This window comes from Crocuta crocuta, unplaced genomic scaffold, assembly GCF_008692635.1.
Source record: "Crocuta crocuta isolate KB4526 unplaced genomic scaffold, BGI_CrCroc_1.0 scaffold340, whole genome shotgun sequence".
Classification (NCBI taxonomy): Eukaryota; Metazoa; Chordata; class Mammalia; order Carnivora; family Hyaenidae; genus Crocuta; species Crocuta crocuta.
Window position 1 is genome coordinate 2,888,509 of NW_027530642.1, and position 16,305 is coordinate 2,904,813.

Below are 16,305 nucleotides of genomic sequence, written 5' to 3' on the forward strand. Positions count from 1 at the left end.
CTCAGGTCATGATCTAATGGTTCATGGGATCAAGCCCCGTGCTGAGCTCTGCGCTAACAGTGTGGAGCCTGCTTATAAGTCTCTCCCTCTCCTTCTATTCCTCTCCTTTCTCTCTCAATATAAATAAACATTTTTTAAAAAAGAACAACATTATGTGCACCTGGGTGGCTCAGTCGGTTAAGCATCCAACTCTTGGTTTTGGCTCAGGTCATGATCTCACAGTTTGTGAGTTCAAGCCCCACATTGAGCTCTGCACTGACAGGAGCCTGCTTGGGATCCTCTGTCTCCCTTTTTCTGCTTGTCCCCCACTTGTGTGGGCTCTCTCTCTTTCTCTCTCTCAATAAATAAATATTTTTTAAAAAGTAACATTAAACAATAGGAATCAACCAGCGACAAAATATTTTTCTCGTGTTTTTATCCCTAACCTTCTGGTTAAATCAAGGAAAAAAGCATCAATACTCGTGTTTGTAACATCTAACACTTCCTCTTTTTTAAAATCTACACTTCTAGTTCAGAGCCTTTGGCAGACAACAGTAACTACTTACTAAGAAAAGACTGTTTCATTTTCATTGTATTTGTTTTTAAGGTAACATCTAAATATGTGATACTAATTTTCCATTTATAGAAGTGATAAAAAGTTTCCTCAAAAAACTATATTTCAGGGGCGCCTGGGTGACTCAGTCAGTTAAGTGTCCGACTTCTGCTCAGGACATGATCTCACGGTTCGTGGATTTGAGCCCCGCGTAGGGCTCTGTGCTGACAGCTAGCTCAGAGCCTGGATCTTGTTTCAGATTCTGTATCTCCCTCTTTCTCTGACCCTCCCCTTCTCACACTGTCTCTCACTGTCTCTCTCTCTCTCTCAGAAATAAATAAAGTTAAAAAATTTTAGAAAAACCTATATTTCAAAATGAAATCACTCAGGAGTTCTACTTCTGCCTATGATATGGGTATCTGGAAAGGGTGTCACCCCCCACTCAAAAAGAAAAGGTCGATAAATGATAAAATTATAAATTTTACTGGCTCTATCCGAGAGCTGATGTGACAGAGGAGCCAAATAGCTTGCATTTCAAGGGGGGACAGACCCCTCCAAGTAGAGATGAGACATGTAGACTGGCTCACCTGTAGCACAGCATGGGAGGAAGAAGCGTTGACCACCATTATAAGCAGGTAAGAGGAAATCTGCAAAAATCTTAAAGAATTGTTTAAAAGGTCATATTTGGGCTAACATGACAGTATAAAATCCCTGGGAACCTAAGACACTAAGGGAGCTTGGACACAAGCTCTTTCCAAAATCTCCACCAGGTATTCATGAGAAAGACCCATAGGGAGGGGAGGGTGCTGGAGACATCTGCTCAGGTAGGAAAGGCCTGAGCGCCTGCCTCCTCCTGTCCAGGCCCCTTTCTCGTAAGGAGCAAAGAGACCCCTGGGAGAGGAACAGAAAATCTTGTCTCCCCAGGGCACAGGTAAACACCCATTGCTGCTGGGACATGGTAAGAAACAAACCTCTACTCTTGGGGGCAGAGGACAAGATTCAGTCCTGAGCCCCAGAAGTCTATACCAACCAATACCAGTAAAATTCTACCACTGCAGGAAGGGCAGGAAACTCTCCCCGACAAGGCCGGCTAGAGATACAAGTCACAGTTTGGCTGTCACAGACAGTAAGGGCAGGAATGTTGAGGGGAAAAAAAACCCATTCCCAAGGCCTGAACACAAAGGACCCACTAAAGACGGAAGTTGAACTGGAACAAAGAACCGCCAACACATCCCCAACTACTGCCTAGCAAGGTCGGTAACAACAGCTGCTGGGGGAAAGGCAAGGCCATAGAGACCGCTACGGTTCAGGCGTGCAGGACAGCTGAAAGCTAAAGATAAAATATGAACACTGGAGAAAAGTTCTTCGACCCCATCCTAAAGCACAAAGTAGTGCTGGAGGATATGAAATCTGTACCGCACACAAGCAACCATAGCAACAACAAAACCTAAACCCAGTTCAATTTCTGACTGGATTGACCAACCCCCCCCAACCACCCCCCACGGCCTGACAGATCTGCCCACTTCCAAGCATTAATACTATCTACCTCAGTCTACTGTTACATAAGCAATGACTGGCATTCAGTTTAAAAAAAACAACGGAGTTACACAAAGAAGCAAGAAAAAACAACTCATTTTTCACAGACAAAACAGTAAGACTATATATAGATATGACCCAGATGTTGGAGCGATCACAGACTCAAACTGACATGTTGAAAAATCTAGTTCAAAATATAGATAATATGTATGAACATACTTCAGCAGAGAGGTGGAAACTACAAGAAAGAGACAAATTGAAATTAAAAAAAAAAAAACAGATCAGGGGCGCCTGGGTGGCTTAGTCGGTTGAGCGTCCGACTTTGACTTAGGTCATGATCTCGTGGTTCATGGGTTCGAGCCCTGCGTCAGGCTCTGTGCTGACTGCCAGCTCGAAGCCTGGAGCCTGTTTCAGTCTGTGACTCCCTCTCTCTCTGACCCTCCCCTGCTCACGCTGTCTCTCTCTCTCCTAGAAATAAATAAAACATAAAAAAAAAAAGGATCAGAGATGAAGAATATCTTTTATGGGCTCATCAGTAGAATTGTCATAGCTGAGGGAAATAATCAGGAAGCTTGGAGAGAGGTCAACAGGAATTATCCAAATTGAAGCCCCTCCTCCCCAAAAGAGGGGAAAACAACACTACAGTATTCAACAGCTATGGGACAATGTCACATGATCTGATACGTGTAACTGGAGTCCCAGATGGAGAAGAAACGAGGCAGAAACATAAAGAAATAATGGCTAAGGATTTGGAAACAGAGCAAAAGATAACAAACCATAGGGGCCCCTGGCTGGTTCAGTTGTTAACAGCACGCGGCTCTTGATCTCTGGGTTGTGGGTTCGAGCCCCATGCTGGGCATAGAGTTTACGTCAAAAAAATTTTTTCACATCTTAAAAAAAAAAAAAAGATAACAAACCATAGATTAAAGAAGCTCGGCTAAATCCAAGCACTGTCTTACAGGAAAATATATACTTACCATATGATCCCACTCATTGGTACTTACAAGTGAAAACCTATGTCCATGCAACAGCATGTACGTGAATGTTTATAATGGCTTTATTTATATTCACTGAAATCTGGAACAACTCAAATGACCATCAACTAGTATATGAATATTTTTTAGCCCTCCTGGTACATCCAAGAACCTCAGCAACAAAAAGAACAAATTGCTGATACATGTAACAGTATGGATGAATTTCAAATACAATATTGGAAGAAAAAAGAAATCAGAACCAAAAGGCTATATAGGACTCCACTTACGATTTTCTGGAAAGAGCAAAACTATAGGAACAGAACACATCAGTGGTTGTCAGGACTGTATGTGGGAAGAGAATTTACTCGGTCACAAGGAAACCTTTTGGGGTGATGGAACTAAATTTGTAGTGAATATATGTAAAAATTCATAACTATACAACTAAAAGGTCAACTTTTATTGTACATAAGTTCAACCGAGTTTTTTAAAAAAACTGTGCTGGCTTAGGGGCGCCTGGGTGGCTTAGTCGGTTAAGTGTCCAACTTTCGCTTAGGTCATGATCTCGCGGTTCGTGGTTTCGAGCCCCGCGTCGGGCTCTGTGCTGACTGCCAGCTCAGAGCCTGGAGCCTATTTCAGAGTCTGTATCTCCCTCTCTCTCTGACCCTTCCCTGCTCACGCTGTCTCTCTCTCTCTCTCTCCTAGAAATAAATAAACATGTTTTTTAAAAAAAACTGTGCTGGCTTAAACAAACACGATAGGAAGTTTAATGATAAGATATGTTAAAAAATTATGATAGCGTACAGAATGATTGAATTCCTAAAATACTAGCAGTGCAGTCGTGAGGTGTTCGAAAAACGATGTAAATGGGGCGTCTGGGTGGCTCAGTCGGTTAAGCGTCTGGCTTTGGCTCAGGTCATGATTTCGCGGTTCGTGGGTTCGAGCACCTCGTGGGCTCTGTGCTGACAGCTCAGAGCCTGGAGCCTGTTTCGGATTCTGTGTCTCTCTCTCTCTGACCCTCCGCTGCTCATGTTCTCTCTCTCAGAAATAAATAAAACATTAAAAAATAATTAAAAGAAAAGAAAAACAATGTAACTATGCATGTGTTGATCCTAAGACCCTTTTAATTTCAAGCGGGAAAACAGAACTATTGTCTTTGGATTTGTGGCTTTACCATTTATTAGCTACACGACCAGAAGAAGCAAGTTACTTACTGGCTCTAAACCTCAGTCTGCTTTTCTAAAAAACAGGGACAATCACACCTGCCTGGAGGGTAGTGGTTTGCCAGATAAAGGACATCCAGCTAAATTTGACTTTTAAGATAAACAAGTCGTTATTATAGCATAAATATATTTGGGACGTATTTATACCAAAATATGGTCTGTTGTTTATCTGAAATTCAACTTTAACTAGATGTTCTGTGTTTTTGCTTGTTAAAGCCGGCAACTTTACAAAAAGTTTATTGTGAGAATTAAGACACTAGCACGTCAAGACGTTCGCCCAGCGTTTGGCACAGTAAGCGCTCCACGGGAACTAACGCTGTTTTAATCCCATCCCCTCATTCCTTACTGGTTCCTCAATTCTTTCGCTCAATTTTAAAATAAGTCTATTGTACTGTGGCTCTTCTTTCCAAGCACGTACCAACTCAAAGAAAAGACCAGGGTACAAGACACCCGCACTCCCAATTGCTCAGCGAAGAAATTCCCGGTGACGTCATGACGCACAAGGCNACAGGCAGAACTGGGAGGATGCGGTGAGTGTGCCTGTCGGAGGAGGTCGAAGAGAGGCGGCGAAGCCGGGCGTCCTTGGGCCGGGCAGAGCCGTGGCTGTGGATCGGCCGAAGGAATTCCGGGAAGGAGCCAGCGCTGCGGCCTAGCTCGGCCAAAGCGGGAGGCTGGAGGGCGGCCCTCCTCCGGGCTTGGAGGGAGGGGGCTTTGCCGGGGTCCGGGACCGGCCCCCTTCCTACCCCTGCCCTCTCCTCTCATTTCGAGCTGGTCTTTTTTTTCCCGCTGCTTGCCGGAAGTGCAGACAGCGCCTCCTCCCGCGACCCGGCCCGTGCCGAACCTCGGGTTCTTGCCCTACCCTGTCCCCAACCCCAGCTCCTCGCCTCCCCCCTGTCCCCACGAGCGTGGCTGAGATGGCAGGGTCTTCCGAGCCCAGCTCTCAACCGGATTCCCCACTTTCACCAGGACTTCCCCATTCTGTGCCAGACGTGTCTTGGAGAAAACCCATATATTCGAATGGTGAGTAATCGCGTGTGAAACGGGAGTTATTCAGGTTCTGTCATTGTTGTGTTACTTGCATGCTGTCCATGAAATGCTTCTCTTAGCCAGGACGAAGTAATGATGCTCCTTTACTAACCCAAAACAGGACGATTTGCAAAGGACTGTCATGCTTATTCTGTCTTTGGAACACAGCGGCTTTCCTGAGATGCAGGAGTCATAATAACAGCTAATATTTGTTGAGCAGTTACCTAAGAGTGACGTGTATTAACCAAGCAGACAGTTTATGTCTTTTCAATATGCAAGTAAGGAGCAGAGCTTGGATTTAAATTCAGATAGGCTGACTCCAGGGACCTTAGCAAGGAAGGAAAAGAACCTGGACTAGAAACTCGATGCCCTGGTTCCTAATCCAAGGCCTTTTGGCCTCTGCACCTTGTAGTCTCCTTAGTGGAAGTACCCTCATGCTTATAAATAAGGGTAAAATCACCAGCAGCTAACATTTAATCATTAGAATGAGGCTGTGTTGTGATCTCAGAGATATTTATTGACTGTATACAGACTATCTGCACAGGAGAGACCTATGGTAGTTACCTCTGACGAAAATTTGTAAAATGAGCTAGCCATGGCTACTCCTCCATGATTTGGGGACTGTGGAAACTACTAGGAATTTTAGTTCTTAAGAGAGAACTTGGGAGCCAGAAGTGACCCAAAGAGTTGTGGCAGTGGAAACATACATATTTACCCGGTGTTAGATCTATAAGATTCTTAAGAGGCTATAAGTCATAGTAGGTAGGTAGAATATATCTCTGTCCCATCCCTCCGCCCTGCCCAAAGAGGTGGTTCAGCCCCCCCCCCCCCAACACACAANACATGTTCTTAGGTTGTATTTAGGGAAGGAGCAGACATCTAGTTTTTTTTCTTTCTGTAACTTGCTCTTTTCTATTTTTTTCTGTTTCAGACCAAAGAAAAGTATGGGAAGGAATGCAAAGTAAGCATGTCTGTTAAAGAGTAATGATTTGATTTGATTTTCCATTTCTTTTCCATTTGCTGGGCTTTGAGCTTCTCCAGTAAAAGTCAATGCTTCACAGACTTTCATATATCATTTATATACTCATTGACTGTTAACTGTTTAGTGTGAGAGGTAAGAAAATGAGCCCTTGAGTGTAAAGGTTCTTAACCTGGTGTCTGTGAATTGAACCCTCAGAGATAGTATACTGAGTGTTGAGTGTTGTCTGACTATGTACGTGGGGATTTAATTTTTTTTTAACGTTAATTTATATCTGAGAGACAGAGCACAAACTTGGGTGGGGCAGAGAAAGAGGAAGACACAGAATCTGAAGCAGGTTCCAGGCTCTGAGCGGTCAGCACAGAGCTCGAGACGGGGCTTGAACTCACGAACAGTGAGATCATGACCTGAGCCAAAGTCAGACTCTTGACCGACTGAGCCACCCAGGTGCTCCCACATGAGGATTTTAGCAGAGAAGGAAGGTCACAGCTGTCATAAGTTTCTTAAAGGAGTATATGGAGTTCCCCACTGTCCTCCCCCAAAAAGGTTAAGGGTCATATGTTAATAGTGGTTACCTCTAGTGTGGGGAGGACTTTTGACCTTTGAGTATTTCATTTCTGTACTATGTTAATTTTTTAACTCCTAGGGAAGGGTGTTCTAAATAGAATTGAAATATCGGATGGTGTTTAGACTACCTGATTGCTAAGATCTCTTCTAAATCCTAGATCTAAGGATCCTTTCTTTAAATCCCCCATTCTTACTAAGTCTCCTGGCTTGATTAGCCACATCAGCACCGTTTATACTGTGGCTCTTATTGTGTTTTCCAGATCTGTGCCAGGCCATTCACCGTATTTCGCTGGTGCCCCGGGGTCCGCATGCGTTTCAAGAAGACTGAAGTGTGCCAAACCTGCAGTAAATTGAAGAATGTCTGTCAGACTTGCCTCTTGGACCTAGAATATGGTATGTTTGTCCTGTCTAACAGATCTAAAAGGATGCAGATGGAGGTTCCCTAGACAACAAACTAATCTTTTTGTTTCCTACTTCTCACCCCACCTTTGGTTCTGACCCCACTTTGGAGCGCCTGTTGTACTCTGCTTTTCCTAGGGAGAGGAGAATCATGCAAGGCCATCTTAGAGCCCTTCTAGACAAGGGGAGGAACTTCAGGAAAAGTTGGGGATTAATCAGGACTGGCCCAAACCTCTCTCATGTATATCTGTGCAGCCAAAGTGAGGCAAAGGCCTTCCTCCTGTGATAGATAATTTCTTTACCTTGGGCTTCTTTCAAAATCCAAAGCTCTTTCCCACAATCCCTACCAGAAGCGTAGGTTAATTGTGCTTTAGATTTTTGTGTTTTGGGAACTGATGTGCTGTAACTGCTACTATTTTAAGAGTAACTTGGGAGTGATTTTTTAACTACAAGTGATTTTTTGTTTATGAGAAAAATACTTTTTCAACAAGAGTTTCTACTAATAAAATAAAGGGGAAAATACAAGTTTATGTATGTTAAGAAAGTTAGCTGCTAATCAGAGTCCCAGTCATATATTGTTTAATATTATTTACTTACATGTTTGTTAAAAGAAGTGTTCTGGTTCTGGAGTATAATGACTCTTATGGACTGTGACTATCCAAAGAATCTAGAAGAGCAGCCTAAAAATAACTCACTTTTTACATTTATTTTAAATAAACCCTGTTCAAATAAAAGCTAGATACTTTATTAATTACAGGTCAGATCTGACCATAACCAAAGTTTGTTCATCTAAAAGATTTTCTAAAACCTTCATTTCAGGTTTCATGACAGCTTAGGAATTTTAACAGTTTTCATAGAATGCTCTTTGGTAGTTGTGGCCTAATGGTGATAAAGATTTTGAATAAAAATAAAGCCTCTGGGGGTGCCTGGGTGGCTTATTCAGTTGAGCGTTGGACTCTTAACTTCAGGTCAGGATCTCATGGTTCATGGGATTGAGCCCCACATCAGGTTGGGCTTTTCCCTCTCCCCTCTCTCTACCCCTCCACCTGCTTGCTCTTTCTCTCTCTCTCTTTCTCTCTCTCTCTCAAAATAAGTACATAAACAAAATAATAAAGCAAGTCTCTGATACCTAGAAAGCTGGAGGAGGGAACAATGATGTTGTATTCCATGTGAATGTTCAATGTGGGTTTGTTTTAAAATATGTCTTGGGGTTTTTTCCTCTTTTCCTTTGTACTAGGTCTGCCCATCCAGGTTCGTGATGCAGGATTGTCTTTTAAGGATGACATGCCAAAGTCAGATGTCAACAAAGAGTACTACACACAGAAAATGGAGAGAGAGGTTCGCTGCCACTTTCTTGATGTAACTTTATATTTGGTAGAATCCTAGTGGATTGATACAGTCTATGTGATTTATCTTTTGAACTTGTCATCCTTCTGTAGATTTCTAACTCTGACGGAACACGGCCGGTTGGCATGTTGGGGAAAGCCACATCCACCAGTGACATGCTACTCAAACTGGCCCGGACCACACCCTACTACAAAAGGAATCGACCCCACATTTGCTCCTTCTGGGTAAAAGGGGAATGTAAGAGAGGAGAGGAGTGTCCCTACAGGCAAGAGCTGAATTGCATTTTTATTATTTGCTTTTAGGTAATTGGTCATCTAAGGAATGGGAGATGCTAGCTTAAACTATTTCTGCTTTAAAATCTTCAAGTTTAGGGGTCCCTAGGTGGTTCAGTCGGTTAAGTATCCAACTTCGGCTCCCGTCACGATCTTGCGATTCGTGGATTCAAGCCCCACTTCGGGCTCTGTGCTGACAGCTCAGAGCCTGGAGCTTGTTTCTGATTCTGTGACTCCCTCTCTCTCTGCCCCTCCCCTACTTACTCTCTGTCTCTGTCTCTCTCTGTCTCTCACTCAAAAATAAACATTAAAAATATTTTAATAAAACCGACAAGTTTATGCAACTAGTATGGTATATCTCATGTCTTAGGGCTGTTAAATTTAGAAGTTGATTAAATTGTTGTTTTTATTTGTAACGGGACGTTTACTCATAACCAAGCCTTGGGAAACTAAGTTCTTAGGCCATGTAATACGATATTGACTTCTGAAAGTGTCCTCCTGAGAAGTAACTCATCACTGTCCTGGCCTAAATCTCAGTGTAGGGTTGAAGTCAAATGAAGGCCAGACTTCTAACGGGTGTATGAGTATGTTTCAGTCAAGACTGCCAGTGTCTGGATTTGAAGTTCTTGATTTGGCATCGGGTAACCCCACACACCAAAACAATGATCCATACTTTTTTCTGGGGCTGCCCATAGCCTTAACGAGACTGTCAGTGGAATGCAGGACTTCAGATACATAAGAACCATGGACCTGGAGAAGGGTAACCACGTTTTGGTTCCTTCTTGTTTTGAAGCAGATTGTGCCCAAAGCATTTCTTTATAAAGAAATCTGCCACCATCTGCTACTGTAGATGGCCATTTAAACAGCTTTTAGGAGGCTGATAAATGTTTGTGTGATGCAGTAAATCCTTTTGGTGTTAGCTGTGTTGCCATACTCATGTTTTGGTGTGGCCCTGGTTTCGCGCTCAGGAGGCATCACAGGATATGTGTACATGGCTACTACCGGGTAAGACCTGTAAATTCTCCTTCGTTTCACCTTTATGTGCTGTTCTTTCTTAAACCACAGGCACGAGAAGCCAACAGATCCAGACGACCCCCTTGCTGATCAGAACATTAAAGACCGATATTATGGTATCAATGACCCTGTGGCAGACAAGCTTCTAAAGCGGGCTTCCACAATGCCTCGTCTGGACCCGCCGGAAGACAAGACTATCACCACGCTGTATGTCGGTGGTCTGGGCGATACCATTACTGAGACCGATCTAAGGTTCGTAAATAAGATTTTATGAGGTCTCTGCTTGTAACTGCCCTGCAGTACTTTCTTGGGCAAAACACAGGCAAACAGGACAATTCTGTACCAAGTGCATGTTTCCTTAGCCACTCTATAGTTACGCTAACTATTCATGCTAACGAGCGTTTTTATAAAAGTGTCCTTTCTGATGCCGGAGTAGTAACTTTCATCAACAGTGCTTCACAGAGCTTACCTGATGCTTCCTTGCATGTGATAATAATCACATGAGATTCTATTTGACCTAAGAGCCAAATAGAAGTTTTTAAATGTGGCACATATCCAAGTATGATTAATTATGTCAAGGAGGGAGAACTTTGCAGTTATAAAACTCTTATGGTTTAAATTGTTGGCTTTATAAAGAGATTGGTATTTGGTGTGTTTGTATTATTCTTGGCTTATCTTTTGCTTGGCTAGATGAGGCATTTAGACAGATAGTGATGGAAATTACCTCTTCCAAAGAGATAAAATAGTAAAGAATCTCCTATAAGCGTATGACCTGTCCTTGGTAGCCTGTCTTCATTAAACCTGGTCTGAGTGAGCTAGACAGTCCCTACAGTGGGCAGATCAGACAGTCCCTAGGTTGGCAGGCGTTTCCCTGCTCCTCCCTTTTGTTACATTGTTGTTGTTTTACAACCTTAAAAAACTTTTTTAGGGGCTCCTGGGTGGCTCAGTCCCTTAAGCATCCGACTTTGGCTCAGGTCGTGATCTCAGGGTTTATGAGTTGAGCTCTGCACAGAACCTCATTGGGCTCTGCACTGACAGCTCAGAGCCTGGAGCCGGCTTTGGATTCTGTGTCTCCTTCTCTCTCTGCCCCTCCAACACTCATGCTCTGTCTCTCTCTGTCTCTCAAAAATAAATAAACATTAAAAATAATTTTTTTTAAATGTTCTTGAGTCATGTACCATGGGAGCTATAGTTTGCCAGCCCCTTATGTAGGGTTTAGGGTCCCTACGAAACCTGCTGGGGGCTGGAGCCCCTTTTCCTTCATGGAACAGTCCCTGAGGTGTTTGTAAACCTTTATTTACTCACAATTTTTCTTATACTCTCTCAGTAAGTAGCAGCCACGTAGGGCAGGGTGCTGGGGGAATTACCTGTAGGTCGCCAGGCTGGTAACCATGGGGCCACTTGTGAGTCAGTGGAAGAGTGAATAATCGCTTGCGGCCTCCTGGGAGTGTTGTTGACTCTCCGTCTCTCTGCCTGTGCCCCTTCAGAAATCACTTCTACCAGTTCGGGGAAATCCGGACGATCACTGTCGTCCAGAGACAGCAGTGCGCCTTCATCCAGTTTGCCACGAGGCAGGCTGCAGAGGTGGCTGCAGAGAAGTCCTTTAACAAGTTGATTGTCAATGGCCGCAGACTCAACGTGAAATGGGGAAGGTGAGAATTAGACCATTTTAAAATATCTTTGTTGAGATTTTCGAGAAAGTGTTTCATTATCTGGGGACTAGTATGTTTTTGGTGAACAGGTTTAAATCAGTAGGGACCGTGAAAAAAGAACTCTCCGTTCTCTAACACTTCAGTCCTGTGGACACTGGGAGGATCTGCTTTGGAAACGTATTCAGAGCTTTGCTGTAGTAATCTCCCCCTTGGAAGGTTCTTGTTTTTTGCAACCAGCTGTTACAGGCCAAGTATAACGTCAGGGCATGAAAGTTTAGATTTGAGAGTTTACAAATGCATTAGACCTGGTTTCTGCCCTCTAGAGGCTGGTTGGCCACTGGAGAAGAATAGCTAATTGAAGTTTGGAAGTGATGATTGCATAAGAGAGACTCCAGTGAAATGCCCTGCAGGTTCAAAGGGAGAACATGTTTGCAGCTTGGAACCAGGAAGGAGATCACTGACAGCAGCGCCCCTTACGCGGTGCTTCCCGTGTGCAGATTAAGTGCTGCGCCAGACACGCGCGGGCCGCTGCTTCCGGTCCTTACAACATTTCCAGCAGATTTTGAATTCAGGCCTTCCTGGCTTTAAAACATTTGGTTCTATCCCCTCTGCACTGTGGCATTTAGGGGAAAAGACCATTTGCTGAAGAGGAGGCGAGGAGCAAAGGACCTCTACTAGACTAGGAAGCGTGAGAAGCAGAGGGGTGAGGGAAAGTGGGACAAAGTGCTGACATTGTGTGGGTGTCTGTCTCCCAGGTCCCAAGCAGCCAGAGGAAAAGAAAAAGAGAAGGACGGAACCACAGACTCTGGGATCAAGCTAGAGCCCGTTCCAGGCCTGCCAGGAGGTGAGTGCAGACGTTCTGCCTAGCAGGTAGCTTGCTAACTTCAGGTGCTTCCGCTGCCCTGCTGTTCTGTCAGGAGAGACCCTGGCCGGTCTCAGGCTCCTGTAGCAACTCTTTTCCCTGAGCAGGAGCCCAGGGCTTACAGGAGGTAGAAACGTTGCACGGCTGTCTCCTCTTTGACTGCTGGCTGTTTTCTCTTCTCCAGCTCTTCCGCCGCCTCCTGCAGCAGAAGAAGAAGCCTCTGCCAACTACTTCAACCTACCCCCAAGTGGTCCTCCAGCCGTGGTGAACATAGCCCTGCCGCCGCCCCCTGGTATTGCCCCGCCCCCACCCCCAGGTAACGTCCATCTTCCTTCTTAGTAAATAGGTCTGATTTAGCCCAGAAGAATCCTTGTGAGAGTCCTGTCTTCACACTGCATTATCACGGCTAAATGCTTTGAGAGTGCCCTGTAGAGGTCTGCAAGTAAGCCTGATTTGTTCAGATCCCTGATCTTTCATTTTTTTTTTTCCTGGCCTGCCAAGGAGGAGAAGGTTGCCTGTTCTCTACAGATCTGAGGATACGTATAATCAGAATGGGAGTTACTGGATTATAGTGATCTATCATCAGTTTGTCCCCTGTTTGACTCGAGTGACATTTGACTTTATCTTGGGGTGGCGGGGGCAGTACTAAACAGTTCCAGGACCAGCACTTTGTGTTGCGCTGCTCTAGAAAATGTGAATGGCCATCTGTACAGTGTAGACAAGTCGCAAAAGGCTGGTTCTCCCGTGGCAGAGTTCCTACCTTTGAACAAAGTCCTGTTCTCTGAACACCTTCCTTTCTATAAAGCACTGAGGTTGGCATTGACAGAGTCTTGCACCAGCCTGATTTCTTCCTCACTTCCCAGATCCTGATTGCATCCTGTCTGGTAGGCTTGGCGTGTTAGGCACCAAAGGCTCACATGACATACTAGCAGATACCTTTGAGTCTTGTGGAGTTTGCTTTTAACCTGGTCTGAGAGGAAAGGTTTCTAAAACCAAGGAAGTACTATAGGCAGACATTCCTAAGCAAGTCTGTGAACCGACATTTTCTGAAGTCCCTTGTCAATTTGACTTATGACTAGGTGGTTTTGACCTTAGAAAGATTCACAGGTTTGAAAGGTTGTCAAGGAAACGGCAAGCCTAACACATTTGTCCTCTCCCACCTGCAGGTTTTGGGCCACACATGTTCCACCCAATGGGACCACCCCCTCCTTTCATGAGGGCTCCAGGACCAATCCACTATCCTTCTCAGGACCCTCAGAGGATGGGGGCTCATGCTGGAAAACACAGCAGTCCCTAGCGCATCATCACCACGCCAGGGCTTTATGGAAGAAAGGGCGCTCAGAAACCCCAGTAAATGAATCTTGGAATAAATATATTTTTTCCTTCCTTTGTAGTTTCCATGGTAGCTGAATGTGGTCAGATGTGGGCAGTCGGAGAACGACAGCCATGCTTTCCTACCTGTATTCCAAGGATTGATGGACCTCCAATAAGCTGCCATTAACACATCTGGTTACTACTATAACATCACTAATAAAACTCCGTGCCTGTTCTCCTTACTTGTGTGGTGAACAAGCAACTGGGTGAATTGGAATGTCTAATGGAGTTACCATCCCAATTGTATGTTCATTTTGTATCTTTTGGGGGGGGCAGGGGGAATTGACCTTCAGTAAAATCTTTTTGACCATTTTTATGTCCATTGGGTCCTTTTCCTTTTTATCATCTGAAAAAAGATTATTAGTACTAATCATTGTAGTGGCATGAGTGTGATTGAACACTTGGGAAGTCACATTCTCAAAGAGACCAGTAGAAGCCAGCACCAAGCACCGCCTAGGTCCTTCTTTACCTCTCCTCTCCTCTCCTCGTTGATTACTAATGGCATCTGGCAGATAGCTTCACTTCTCTGCACTACGAAAACAAGAGGAAAACAAAAATTGCCTTTTTAGTCCTATCAGTCGGATGGAAACACCAATTTCATGGAGCTCTGTGTCGTTGAAGAAATCTGGTGTCCGGGATGAAGCGACTGTAAAGAGCTTCCTGTCAAACACATGAGCAAACTGCGAAGTGTGCGTGCTGGCGTGCGTGGGCGTGGGCGGCTGCGGCCCACGTGCGGGGACTGTCCTGTCGCACTCACCCTCCTGTGTCTTCGGCGTCTCCTTCTTCCCCCCTGATGCTGGGCAGAGGACTCTGTCTGGCCTTAGAACGTTTGGATATGACTGAATTGTAGATGGTAAAAATAATTTGATGTTGTGTTGTGGGGTTTTTGTTTGTTTGTTTTTAAAAAATTAAAACGGGTCAATTTTCCAAACGTTGTCACAGGCTTATTTCTAGATTTTTGTTCTTTATCCCTTCGGTAGCTCACCTTGAGGTCAGTAGAAGTTAGAGTCAAGTTTTGTATAAACGTAAATTTTTGCCTTTAGCGTGTTTTGATTTTTATCTCTGTATCCATTCTATGCTGGGAAAATGCTTTTCTGTAAGCACTTGTGGTTAGGGGCGAGGCTGAGACGAGATAATGTGCAGAAGGCACTCGGCACAGAGCTGCCGTGTGGTGGCTGATAAATGGGAGCTTTAAGTCACTGCCATACTCGCCAAGTCATTTAAAGGGAAGCAAGCAAAAACTATCCAAAAGTCTATTTTTCCTGGAGCCAATTCCATGTCACTTGTGTAAAATATTACCTTTGGGATGGACATAACCCATAATACCCTTTATTAGCTTCTCTCTGGAGAATTTTTTTTCCCCTCCAGAGAGCTTCCTCTTGGTTGCCTTTTTTTTTTTTTTAAGATTTCAAAGATCTCGAAGAACTTAAAAATTTTGATTTAATTTCTAGTAATACCAAATGTGAATGAGAGTACTTCCAAGTATTTTGACACCATTTTGGGNCAAACTGCGAAGTGTGCGTGCTGGCGTGCGTGGGCGTGGGCGGCTGCGGCCCACGTGCGGGGACTGTCCTGTCGCACTCACCCTCCTGTGTCTTCGGCATCTCCTTACCCCCTGATGCTGGGCAGAGGACTCTGTCTGGCCTTAGAACGTTTGGATATGACTGAATTGTAGATGGTAAAAATAATTTGATGTTGTGTTGTGGGGTTTTTGTTTGTTTGTTTTTAAAAAATTAAAACGGGTCAATTTTCCAAACGTTGTCACAGGCTTATTTCTAGATTTTTGTTCTTTATCCCTTCGGTAGCTCACCTTGAGGTCAGTAGAAGTTAGAGTCAAGTTTTGTATAAACGTAAATTTTTGCCTTTAGCGTGTTTTGATTTTTATCTCTGTATCCATTCTATGCTGGGAAAATGCTTTTCTGTAAGCACTTGTGGTTAGGGGCGAGGCTGAGACGAGATAATGTGCAGAAGGCACTCGGCACAGAGCTGCCGTGTGGTGGCTGATAAATGGGAGCTTTAAGTCACTGCCATACTCGCCAAGTCATTTAAAGGGAAGCAAGCAAAAACTATCCAAAAGTCTATTTTTCCTGGAGCCAATTCCATGTCACTTGTGTAAAATATTACCTTTGGGATGGACATAACCCATAATACCCTTTATTAGCTTCTCTCTGGAGAATTTTTTTTCCCCTCCAGAGAGCTTCCTCTTGGTTGCCTTTTTTTTTTTTTTAAGATTTCAAAGATCTCGAAGAACTTAAAAATTTTGATTTAATTTCTAGTAATACCAAATGTGAATGAGAGTACTTCCAAGTATTTTGACACCATTTTGGGTAAGACTGGGTTTGTTTTTGTTTTTGGCTTACTTTTGAACATGTAAAAGACTTGTAGCCAATTTGTGAATAAGATGTGGATTACATGTAGTGTTTTAATAATGCCAAGTTTGATTATTTATATCTGTACATATATTTATGTAAATATATGACTCCAATTGTATATTCTTGCTTTTTTTAGGAGAGGATTCTAAATTTTGTGCGCTATCTTGCTATGTATATAT

At 43.8% G+C, this 16,305-nt stretch overlaps 1 protein-coding gene across 1 annotated transcript; it reads left to right on the forward strand.

The window, feature by feature from the left end:
• The first annotated feature begins 1,096 nt into the window (after nucleotides 1-1,096).
• RBM22 (RNA binding motif protein 22) lies at nucleotides 1,097-14,685 on the forward strand. The gene is made up of 12 exons (XM_077769050.1): nucleotides 1,097-1,167; nucleotides 4,774-4,792; nucleotides 5,229-5,282; nucleotides 6,220-6,249; nucleotides 7,095-7,227; nucleotides 8,471-8,571; nucleotides 8,673-8,845; nucleotides 9,918-10,118; nucleotides 11,354-11,518; nucleotides 12,274-12,362; nucleotides 12,565-12,696; nucleotides 13,547-14,685. The coding sequence occupies exons 1-12, from the start codon at nucleotides 1,097-1,099 to the stop codon at nucleotides 13,675-13,677; spliced, it is 1,299 nt and encodes a 432-aa protein (XP_077625176.1). The 3' UTR covers nucleotides 13,678-14,685.
• Nucleotides 14,686-16,305: the final 1,620 nt, after the last annotated feature.

Coding starts and splice junctions, on each gene's coding strand:
- RBM22 (XM_077769050.1), top strand. CDS start 1,097: ATGAGACATGTAGACTGGCTCACCTGTAGCACAGCATGGGAGGAAGAA. Junction 8,846..9,917: donor GGAGAGGAGTGTCCCTACAG/GCAAGAGCTGAA, acceptor CTTAAACCACAG/GCACGAGAAGCCAACAGATC. Junction 10,119..11,353: donor ATTACTGAGACCGATCTAAG/GTTCGTAAATAA, acceptor GTGCCCCTTCAG/AAATCACTTCTACCAGTTCG.